Source organism: Mus caroli, chromosome 1 (genome assembly GCF_900094665.2).
Source record: "Mus caroli chromosome 1, CAROLI_EIJ_v1.1, whole genome shotgun sequence".
NCBI classification, from domain to species: Eukaryota; Metazoa; Chordata; class Mammalia; order Rodentia; family Muridae; genus Mus; species Mus caroli.
The window spans coordinates 79,583,958-79,595,706 of NC_034570.1; the positions used below are offsets into that span (position 1 = coordinate 79,583,958).

The 11,749-nt window shown below is 48.8% G+C and overlaps 1 protein-coding gene across 2 annotated transcripts; it reads right to left on the minus strand.

Moving 5' to 3' along the window:
• Positions 1-2,952, minus strand: LOC110298599 (intestinal-type alkaline phosphatase 1). Of its 2 annotated transcripts, XM_021167949.1 has the most exons (12): positions 2,883-2,952; positions 2,681-2,797; positions 2,448-2,563; positions 2,106-2,280; positions 1,866-2,038; positions 1,487-1,621; positions 1,333-1,405; positions 1,078-1,212; positions 799-990; positions 481-597; positions 184-392; positions 1-105 (listed from the first exon to the last, which is right to left on the minus strand). In XM_021167949.1, the coding sequence occupies exons 1-12, from the start codon at positions 2,950-2,952 to the stop codon at positions 1-3; spliced, it is 1,617 nt and encodes a 538-aa protein (XP_021023608.1). The 2 variants fall into 2 exon arrangements, with proteins under 2 accessions (XP_021023608.1, XP_021023600.1); XM_021167941.1 differs by having other exon boundaries at positions 1-392.
• Positions 2,953-11,749: the final 8,797 nt, after the last annotated feature.

Sequence of the window (11,749 nt, forward strand, 5' to 3'; positions counted from 1 at the left end):
TCAGGACACCACCATGGCTGTCCCTACTAGCAGCAACATGCTGACCAGCAGTTGCAAGGATAGCAGGACAGTGGCCTGGCCGGCCGCGTTGTTTGTGGTGGTGGCCTGGCCGGCCGCGTTGTTTGTGGTGGTGGCCTGGCCGGCCGCTTTGTTTGTGGTGGTGGCCGGGCTCGGGGTGATGACGGGGCTCTGGCCGGCAGGGGGCGCCAGGCCGCAGTCGGTGTAGGGCTCTAAGCAGCCTGCGAAGGCCATGACGTGCGCGATGTAGTTCTGCTCCTGAACTCCGTGCACCAGGTGCGCCTGCGGGCCGCGCGCAAATATAGCCACGTCCTCCCCGCCGTGGGTCTCTGACGACAGGGGTACAGCCGCCTGCTGCTTGTAGTTGGGATCAACTAGGGAGACAAGGGTGTTTAGGGGAGCAGCGTCCATCTGCCCTGGTCTCTGTCAGCACCTCAAGCTAGGCAATGTTGTGGTACTTACCACTCTGAGTTTCGGTGACATTGGGCCGGTTGCCTGATTTCAGCTCATAACCCGGACCATTGCCATAGAGAATGGAGGTGTAGGATTTGTCATCTAGGGCTTTGAGTGGGGCCAGACCTGTATGGAAGAAGGCAGACATCTTTTCCTGATACTGACTACAGCTTTTGGAGTGCAGGTGAGTTCATTTTGCTTGCTCAACGGTTATACTCTCTCCAAGGCCATGTTGTGCCCTTTTGACAGATGAGTAAACAGAGACCCAGCAATATCTGTCCCCATAGATCTGAAGCAACATCACCTGACACTGCCCCCTTGGATTACCAAAGATGGAGGTCCCCCTAAGTGTGTAGCCACCAAACGCGAAGACATGGGAGTGGTCAGCAGTGATGAGTATTAGCGTGTCCTTCTCATTGGTAAGCTGGCTGGCCTTTTCGATGGCAGAGTCGAACATGACAGCCTCAGTCAGTGCCAGGTAAGCTGTGCCCGCATGGTGGCCTTGGTCGATACGACCCCCTGCAGGAAGCCAGTGATGAGGGAGATGCTTGAGTTTGCTTGGGACCCCTGCCCCCCTTCTCTTTTCTGCCAGGCACTACCACTCACCTTCTACAAAGAGGTAGAAGCCTTGTGGATTCCTGCTGAGCATGCGCACAGCCACCTCTGTCATCTCTGCCAGGGAAGGGTCTACTGAGATGTTTCGGTTGGCATCATATTTCATTTCTGTTGGCTCGAAGAGGCCTAAGGGGCACAGGAATTCATGATGACAACCAAGTTCGGGGGCAGGGGGAGTCAGATGGCACACATACAGGCTCCCGTGGAGGCCCTCTGAGAGATGCGAGGGCAGAACTACAGTATTACCCATGAGGTGAGTTACTGCTGGGTCCTGGGATGCCTGAATGAGCTCCGTTCGGTTCCAAACATACCGGGCTCCCTGCAGGGACACAGTCAGTCTTAGCACATAGCCCTGAGAGGCACGGTGCCACCCTAGGCCCTTCGCTGGAACCCGCATCACCTGATGCCTTGACAGCCACATTTGCACCAGGTTCTGATTATCCAGCCTGGTTCCAGACTGGTTAGGGTCACTTGGGTACTCAGGATCTGAAGTCCCCTTGGGAAACATGAACTTTCGACCTCCACCGAGGATCACCTTTGGTCAGAGGATCAACACAGGTAGACTTAGGGCTTTATGAGTTTCCTACCCCTTCCTGAAAGACAGCCCCTGTCTATGTCCCCACCATGTCTGTGGGGTATACTTCTCCTGGATGTTCCACACCCACCCCTTACATATATAAACTGCAGGGGACTTGGAGTTCAGGCTGTTTATGCCTGGAACTATGGCCAGTCCAAGGTTCACCCTTTGTCCAACCCTCCAGCTGGTTCTTGGAGCTCACATCAATGTCCATGTTGGAGACGAGTTGAGTGGCGATGTCCTTGCAGCCGTCCTGCAGTGCAGAGGCAGGCATCTCTGCATCTGAGTACCAATTACGGTTCACCGTATGTGCGTAAGTGCCGGCTGGAGAGGCATGCTGCACCCTGGTCGTGGTCACCACTCCCACAGACTTCCCTGCAGATGATAGAAGATCATCCAGTGACCCAGCCCTGCCATAGCCCCCAGCCCAACACCAACCTACCTGCTTTCTTGGCACGGTACATCACTGAGAAGACCTCATTGCCAAACGTGGTGTTGCACTGGTCTAACCGAGCAGCTGCGCTCAGGCCAATGGTCTTGTAGTTGGCTTTGACCCCACAGAGATAGGCGGTGGCTGTGCCTGCGCTGTCTGGGACCTGTCTGTCCACGTTGTATGTCTGGGGACAGAGACACTCTCAGCTCTGGTACTGGTAGACATTAGTCCCTGCTTCCTGAGACATGTCTACGCTGTCCTGGTTGCAAACTTGGGCTCCAGTTTTTCTGGGTTCTTCCATCTCTTGTCCTCTCCAGCCCCTTTCCCATCCTAGTGTGTTCCAGTGCTCACCTTGGACAGAGCCATGTATGGGAAGCGGTCCATGGCTAGGGGTGTCTCCGGTCCTAGATGACCTTCCAACTGTCCCTTTAGGATCCTGGTGGCTGTCACTGTGGGTACCCCCATCCCTGAAGGAGCAGAACCTCGTCAGGACTGAACTCTGAGGCCTGTCCGTACCCACCAGTGGCCCTGGGTACTTGGAGTACAAGGGCCGCAGGGTGGCCAGGCCTCACTCACACACTCACCGTCTCCCAGGAAGATGATGAGGTTCTTAGCTGATGTCTGAATGGGCTGCAGCTTCTTGGCAGCATCCAGGGCCTCAGCTGCCTTCTTGTTCCAGAAGGCCGGGTTCTCCTCTTCAGCTGGACAAGAGGAAGCATACCCAGGTTAGTCCAGGTCGGGTGGTGGGTTAGTCCTTCTGTGGGAGTCAGAAAGGAGCCTTCTTACCTGGGATGACACCAAAGGACAGATGGATCCTGAGGCCCAAAACCAACAGCAGCACCCAGTCTCCCTGCATGGTTGGTGTTACTGATGGGCTGCCCAGCTAGGGAACCAAGGTACCAGCTCCTGCTTCGTCTGCCTGGGCTCAAATCAGAGATGGACTTTGTCCCTGGCTATAAAGGGTCCTTGTCCCTCCTCTAGATGTAGTCACCCTGGCCCCACCCTTGCCCTGTGAACTGAAGTCTGGCTCTGGCTCTCAAGGTGTGGCTGGGCCAGGGGTCCTATGTCTCCTGCAGGTTGGGTGGGAGGCTGGGGGTAATGGATCCTGAAAGAGAAACTTGTACTGTGTGCTGCTGGGACCCCCACCCCCATTCACTACTGTCTTGTCAGGGATTTCTCACACTTCCTGAGAGCCAGCTGGAGGCAGGCTCTACTCAGGGTGCTTCAGAGAAAGTGAGATTCCAAGTACCCAGTCTAAGCCAGGCTTTGGTCTCGTAGGTCCAGATACTCACTGTTAAGATGGAAGCACAGAGAGTGGCCTGAGTACACTACCCTACAGCCTTGCCCAAGGCCATGGCACACTCAGGATGTGTCCCCAAAGTGACTGCTATAGGGACAAATAATATTTCTGGAACTACCAAGAGGGGAACCTAGAAGACATGGGTTTTCAGTTATCGGTGGTATACTTGGGCCTACCCTGTAGATCTCAGGCTATGTGTCTTTCAGTCTGTGATTGGGGCAGCAGGCTGGAGTGGGACAGCTGTCTTGGGCCAGATGTGGCACTGGCTGGACTTTTCAGAGCTTATGTAGGTAAGATTGACCCCTGTTCACTCAGGCAGGTGAATGGGGCCCGAGGGTGAGTGTATTATCCACGGTCACTGGGCACACCCAAGAAACTCTGATAAGAAAGCAGGTTCAAGTGTATTTCTACAATTTAGCAATCCCATGTCTGAGTGATAGCCAGCAGAACTGAAGCAGGGGCACCATGCCGTAGCATGTGCCCATAATCCCAGCGTTGGGCAGGGGAGGGGGGGGGATGTGGAAGAAGGGACGAGAGAAACAATAAAAATGAACGTTGTTTGAAAACCTCTTTGTAAATGAATGAAAATTTAAGAGCAGGGTCCGTGGGGACTGGGGAGACAGCTCAGAGGTTATGAGTGTTTACTGTTCTTGCAGAGAGCCCATGCCAGGTGACTCACAACTTCCTGTGTCACCAGCCCCAAGGGGACCTAATGTCTCTGGTCTCCATAGGCACCTGAATTCATTTGCACATACCACATACAGAAACAGAGACATTCACGTAATTAAAAATAAAATAAAATACTAACTAAAAATAATAATAAAAATAAATAAAAAGCAGGGTCTCAGACAGACAGCTGGCATAAGACTAACAGCTGCAGCACTCTCAGTAGCCAGAAAAGGGGAGAAAAGGGCTACGGTTTGGATCTAGTTGATATGTGTCCCACGAAGGCCCAGATGTGGCTGAGCTGGGAGGAGGAGGGGTTTTTAATAGGTGAAGATCATGAATGGTGGCTCGTTACTCTCAGCTGCTGCTCTCTAGAGAGATGACCGTAGTTCTCCTGGGACCCAGAAGGATGCTGCTATTGTGAGTTGTAATGAAAGAGCAAAACCAATGCTCCCTCCCATCACTAAGGGTGTCTTAGCACAGCACAGCAGAGCTGGGGCAGCAGGCTGGGCTGGGACAGCTCTCTTGGGCCAGATATGGCATTGGCTGGATTTTTCAGAGTGACCCTCAGGCTTATGTAGGTAAGCCAAACCCCTGTTCCCTCAGGCAGGGAGATGGGGCCGAAGGGTGAGTGGATTATCCACAGGGCCAGTGCCAGTTCTTGATCTTCCGAATGCTTGAGCTAAGTAACTCCCTTCTTGTTACCACTTGCAGCTATTATCTTAAGTCGATGGAAGACTCATGTTTTACTGAGCATTTCTGATGGCTGAATAGCCAAGCCAAGCATGCTCCATATACACAGTAGGTCTCATCTTCCTTAAAAGGGAGGAAACCTGATCCGAATACATTATATACATGTATGAAAATGTCATAATGGAGCCCATTGTAATGCATAATTAACATGTCAACAAAAACAAACAGAAACAGCACCAGAAAGAGAAAGGTGCATTGTGCACAGCTGTGATCCAGCGCTCATGAGAGTAAGGCAGAAGTCAGGTGGGTTGTGGGTAATGCACCGCCCCCCTTAGAATAATGCACCTAGCCACCTCAGAACCCCCTTGAAAGCCCCACCTGTGTCAGGCTGTGCATACTCCCATCGTTGAACAGTGATATACATTTCCTGCCACTAGTAATGATCAAATTCAGACAGTTTCTGTTCAGCTATATTCCCAAACATATCTATCTAGATAGGAAAAGCGGAAAAGCCAAATTAGCCTGAGTGGGTTTGGGTACATGTTCAATAGAACACAAAACTGTGTCCTCAAGCAACGTTTCAGGGAGACTCCATAGTCACCATGTTTATATCTATGCATAATTAGGTACGCATACAATTAAAGTCAGACGCATTGTGGGAAGGGGCATGGGTAGCTGGAAAAATGAATGCATGACCTATTACAACAATCCAAATAAGAAACACCCACAGTACACCCCTTAGTCACTGTGGTGGTTTTAAATGAAAATGCCCCCCAGAGGCTCACAGGGAGGGGCACTATGAGGAGGTGTGGCCTTGTTGGAGAAAGTGTGCCACTGAGGATGGCTCTGAGGTTTCAGAAACTCAAACCAAGCCCAGTTCCGCCTCCCCCTATCTCTCTCTTCCTGCTGCCTGCAGATCCAGATGTAGAACTCTTGGCTCCTTCTCCAGCACCAGTCTGCCTGCTTCCTGCCATGATAATAATGGACTGAACCTCTGGACCCGTAAGCCAGCCCCAGTAAATGCCATCCTTTATATGAGTGGCTGTGGCATTGTGTCTCTACAACAACAGACAGCATAACTAAGACAGTGACTAACTCTTCTTTCTTTGGAACTCTGTAAGAACCCCAGGAATAATTAGAACCCTCTCCTCTCTACCCCAGCTCTGTGCATGCTGCTTCTGAATTACAGAAGCAAGACCTAGGGAAGTCCTCAGTGCCCAATAATCACCACCATAGGGCTGAGGCTATGGTTCACGGGCAGAGTGCTTGCCCAGCGTGCACAGCCCTAAATTCAATCTCCAGTACCGAAAAGCAAAAGATATTTACCCCCAAAGCTGCCACCCGGAGTGTTTAATTCTCAAGCTGTGTTGGAGTAATTCTATTGTTTTTGAGACTTGTCAAGAAATATTACGTGGCCTAGGAGTGTAGGGGTGTAACAGTTGGTAGATAGCTTATTGATAAGCATAGTCACTTGTGGCTGTAACCTTAGCACCCAAGAGGCTGAGGCAGGAGGATTGCCATGAATTCTAGACTAGCCTAAAGGGCTGGGAAAATATTTCAGTTAGGGTATATGATTGGCATACTGAGGACTTGGCTTTGATCCTCAGCACTAGAAAAATATTTTAATTGGCAGATATTAATTAATTATATGCATATCACTCGATGTGTGGCAATAGAGTCAGCTTAACTGTGCTTTCTGTCTCTTAAGCATTCTTTGTGTTGGGAAAGGAAAATTCTTGACTAAAGGTCAGAGATGACTAGCTACTGGGCAAGCCCTAATCAATTAATTAGGTTTATATCAGGCAATAGATTAAAGAATACCCAGTCAGTCCTTGGCAGGAACCTTTCAGTGTGGCGCACACTGCTTGAATGGAAATTTTGACCTTACTATCGAGCCATGTGCTGCTTTTTAAATCATGTATTATTATTATACTATATTATTATTATTAGTGTGTGTGTGTGTGTGTGTGTGTGTGTGTGTGTGTGTAGTGTGGGTGTGTGGCTGCCACAGCACCCATATGAAAACCAGAGGATTACTTTGGTCTTCTCCCACCCTTCCTGGGAATCTGGAATGACTCTCTCTAGAGTCACATCACTTTTTTAAAATTTATTTATTATGCATAAGTACACTGTAGATAACTTCAGAAGAGAGTGTCAGATCTCATTACGGGTGGTTGTGAGCCACCATGTGGTTGCTGGGATTTGAACTCAGGACCTTTGAAACAGCAGTCAGTGCTCTTACCTGCTGAGCCATCTCTCCAGCCCGAGTCGCATCATTTTAAAGAAATGAGATAAAGGCCTTGGAGAGGATGGCTCAGAAGCTAAGAGCACTGGCTGATTTTCCAGGGGACCCAGGTCCCATTCCCTGTACCCAGGTGGCAGGTCACAGTCATCTGTAACTCAAGTTCCAGGTGATCTGATACCCTCTTCTGATCTCCATGGCCACCAGGCACATACATGGTGCACAGTCATTCATGTAGGCAAAGCACTCACACACATAAAAAAAATAAAATAAAATAAATTTTAAGACAAAATGACATGGAGAGAACCCTGTGCATTTAGCCCAGTTTCCCCCATGACTCCGTCCATAGTCATGACTCCCATTTCTTCCCATCTAGCCCAGTTTTCCCCCGTGACTCCGTCCATAGACATGGCTCCCATTTCTCCAGTTTGACAGTATTGGAGGTTGAGACCCTATTCAACCTTATCACTTATACAACTGCTATATACAACTATACAACTGCCTATATACACTATACAACTGCCCATATCTACTATACCAGTACCTATATAGAACTGTTCCACTACCTATACACAACTATACAACTGTCTATATACAACTATACAACTGTCTATATACAACTATACTACTGTCTATATACACTATACCACTGTCTGTATATCCTATCCCACTGCCCATATACACTATGCCACTGCCTATATACACTATACAACTGCCTATACACAACTATACGACTACCTACATACAACCCTACCACTGCCTATATACACTGCCTATATACCACTGCCTATACACAACCATACAACAATACAACTTCACTCTGCTCATGGTCTCACTCAGCTCCTCTCCAAACTCCTCTGTAACCTCCATGCCTCCCGGCATTCCATCTTCTGTCCCTCATAGAGTTAATATCTGGGCCCGCTATCTTCAGAATCCGTTGCTTCTACTAACTGATGGCTACAGGCCTAACTCCAGACTTCAGAGTAGCTTTGCTTCATACACTGTGATTCTCTAAGAGTTCGCTTGGTCTTCCTTACCGGGACAAACCGGTGAAATATGTCATAGCCACTGAGCACTCGCTTGCTAAAGAACTTGCTAAAAGGACAGCTAAAGAAGCTGCTTGCTTCTAGCCTTGGCTTTTATGAATCAAGTGACGGCAAGCATGCAGGGTCAGTTTTCTATATGAACGCATTTCCATTCTGTGGAATGAATGCCCAGGAGTGCTAGCACTGGCCAGGTGATTGACGGCACATCATTAGTGAAGAGACTGCTGAATGTCCGTGCAGGTCAGCTGTGCCATGTCCACCATTTCCATGCAAGGGACCCTATTTTCCTTCCTGTCAACGTTGCTATGCATAACAGCAGAGAAGTGGGTCTTGACACCTGAGCGCAGTTCAGCAGTGAGTGAGAGCTTCCCACCTGGGAGACGCCTGCTCTGTGGACTAGAGTCACCCTGGGGAGACAGAGGCACGGAAGGCTTTGAGGGAAGCCATGAGAACTACACTAGTTGTTATGAAACGATGACCTTGGTCCACAAGGATTAAAAGGTGTGGTTCAGCCCATAGTTCCATGAGAGGTCGCTGGGAAAACAACCTCACAGAACTTGGAACCAGGCACAGTGGCACATGTCACTGTGGAAACACAGGCAGGAGAATTTCTGTGAGTTTGGGACTACTCGGTCTACGTTCCAGGACAGCCAGGGCTACAAACTGAGATGCTGTTTTTAAATTTAAAACAAAAAAATCTTGGGGTGAATGTATGGTTGCCTGGGAGCAAGAGTTATGGTTCTTACAGAATCTTTGGTCATAGTTCATGTTGCTAGGCAGACAAGCACGAGAGCTCCTCCCTCGCCGGCTCTTGGATTCATTTATTTATTTAATTTCTTTATGTTTGTGTGTGTGTGTCAGTGTCAGAGGACCTTTCAGAAACTAGCTCTTTCCTCCTACCATGTGGATCTCTGTGTCAAACTCAGGTGTGTCAGGCATTTAGGTAAAAGTGTGGCGATCACACCAAGTCATCCTCTGACCCTACATTATTTTTTATTTTTTGTAGTTTTGTCTTTTGAGACAAAGTCTCACTCTATATCCCAAGCTGTTCACTATGTAGCCTAAGCTGGCCTTGAACTCTTGACAGTCCTCCTGCCTCAGTCTCCCAAGTGCTACTTGCCAGCACAATCAGAAGAAGGAACAAGGCTTTTATAAATGAAGAAGGAAAGTGGTATTACTAACATTATAATAACTTCAAGTTAGATGGGTGTGGTGGCATTAAATTCCAGCCTCAGGGGGCAGAGGCAGAGGCAGGTGGATCTCTGTGAGCTCAGGACCAGTTTGGTCTACATAGTGAATTCCAGACCACACAATGTCTCAATAATAATAATAATAGTCGTCGTAGTAGTAGTGATAGAGGTAGTAGTAATGATAGTATAATTACAAGCTTCATTTTGTGTAAATGATTTTGAAACATGAACCCAGACCTAAAGGTATCCACTCAAATAACCATGGCAAATGTCACACGGACATTTGGCCCATTCTCTTAGCACATGTAATTGGGTCTCCATTACCTTTGAGGAATTTATCCAGGAACAACATGGAGTCTTAGCAATGGGCACCACTTTATGACACTACCAGACACTCCATGGAAAGGTTCTTATCCGGCTTTTCCTCTGCAGAGACAATTTAATGAGTGTTGTCGTCAGTCACAGCCTTTGCAGTAGAATCTAGAAAGGCACCAAAGTGACAGATAAACCTCTAATCATGTTTACTGGCCACACCAGGGTCCAAAGGACCTGACAAGTGAATCAGAGCCGGAGTCCCAGTGTCCACTGGGATGACGTCATTGGGCCGCTGCCTCGGTGACCTGCAGCACTTTACTCTGTAGGGGTTGACATGAGTTCCCCCATGTTGAATCTGACACCACTACATCTGAATGCGGTGTTGCCCACTGTTTTGTTGCTGTTGTTGACTCTTTGACAGGTGTGTAACACAGGTGTCTCTCACGGTCGTGTTCTCATCCTCCACCGCAACCAGCCCAGATTTTCTGGAAAAAAAAAAAAAAAAGGCTTCATGTACCTAGACCCGACTGGACATTGGGCACACACTACCAAAGGATGTGTCATGTACAAAGTCTATGGACACAATCCAGTCATGGGGGCCCATTCCGGTTCCTGCCTCCACCTCCATGCCTGAGTCACATGACCAGTGACAGTCCTGCTTCTGGGGCCCAGGGATTGTGTGACAGCAATGATTCTGCTGTGGACTTAGAGATGTAGCCCCATTCCTTCCACGAGTGGGTAATCCTTACATGGGGTTCTGATAGGCAGATACTGGGCATCAATTAAGCAGTGGGATGGCTGTAGGGTGTAGACATCACTGAAGCTCAGTCGAGCCAGAGTGGCAGTGACCCTCCCATGTCTGTGATGTAATTTGCCTCATGTCAGGCCAGGCCTGCCCATGCATTATTATTATTATTATTATTATTATTATTATTATTTAACTAAGGAGAGTAGGCCACCCTTGTGTCCTTTCCAGCCTACCAAATTGGGGGGCCTTAGGAAAGTCTGCCCCTTGAGCCAGCACTTGAGCATCTAGATGCACTGTGCCCTGATTGCGGATGACCATGAAGGAGTGCGCACAGCAACAGAAGCTGGGCCATCTGCAGGCTTTGTGCCATACCCATCAAATTTCCAGGAGCAATTTACACATAATTGTTAAGAATAAGTAAGTGAGGTGAATATAAATGGGATGAACAATTTATAAATGTACCCCTCGTGTTCTGCAGTCTGAGGCTCACCACTCAAAGGCCAAGTTTCAGGGCCTGGGAGTCAGTAGGAAAGAATCAGGTTTGTTCCAGGGTTGTCAGTCTTAAGAAGAGAGACTGGCTCTTGTCTCAGCTTGAGGGCTCAGGAGTACAGAGTGCTTTGGCAGTGGTTCTCAACCTTCTGGATTCTGCGACTATTTAATACAGTTCCTCGTGTTGTGGTGATTCCCCGGCCACAACATTATTTTTGTCGCTGCTTTGTTATGCACTCATAACCGTGATCTTGCTGCTGTTATGAACTGTAATATAATATCTGATATGTGATCCCCCAGAGGTGGTGACCAGTTGACAACTTCTGGTTTATAGGAAGGAGACGCAGAGCAGGAGGGCTGTATCCTGAATCCCCTTCCTCATAGAGAGCATGGGCTTCCTTTTCACTCCCTGCTTGGAACGCTGGGGTGGACCGCAGTCTCTTGCAGCTAGCTCTCGTATTTTCTTATGTTTCTCCACCCCCCCCACCCAGCCCCCAAGAAAAAGTCCACATCTGTAACCCAGGTTGGCTTGGAACTCACTATGTAGCCCAGCCTGGCCTCAAGCATGCAATGCTCCTGTCTCAGCTTCCCAAGTGCTGGGGTTACAGGCATGCACCACCACCCCCAGGTGGATACCATCTTCACCATCTGTGTAGGTATTCTCTACATCGAAAGCATCAGAAAGGAATGAAAAGGCCAGGGCAACAAGGGGCACCCCTGTATATCTGCACCCCTGTATATCTATCTGTACCACTGTATATTTGTTAGATTTGTACCACTTCTCAGACAACAGCTCACAGCTAGCTCTAAGCTCCAAAGAATCTAACACCCTCTTCTGGACAACTTGGGTACTTATGCTCACATATATGCATAATACACACACACACACACACACACACACACACAGACACACAGAGAGAGGCAGAGAGAGACAGAGAGAGACAAAGAGACAGAGACAGAGAGA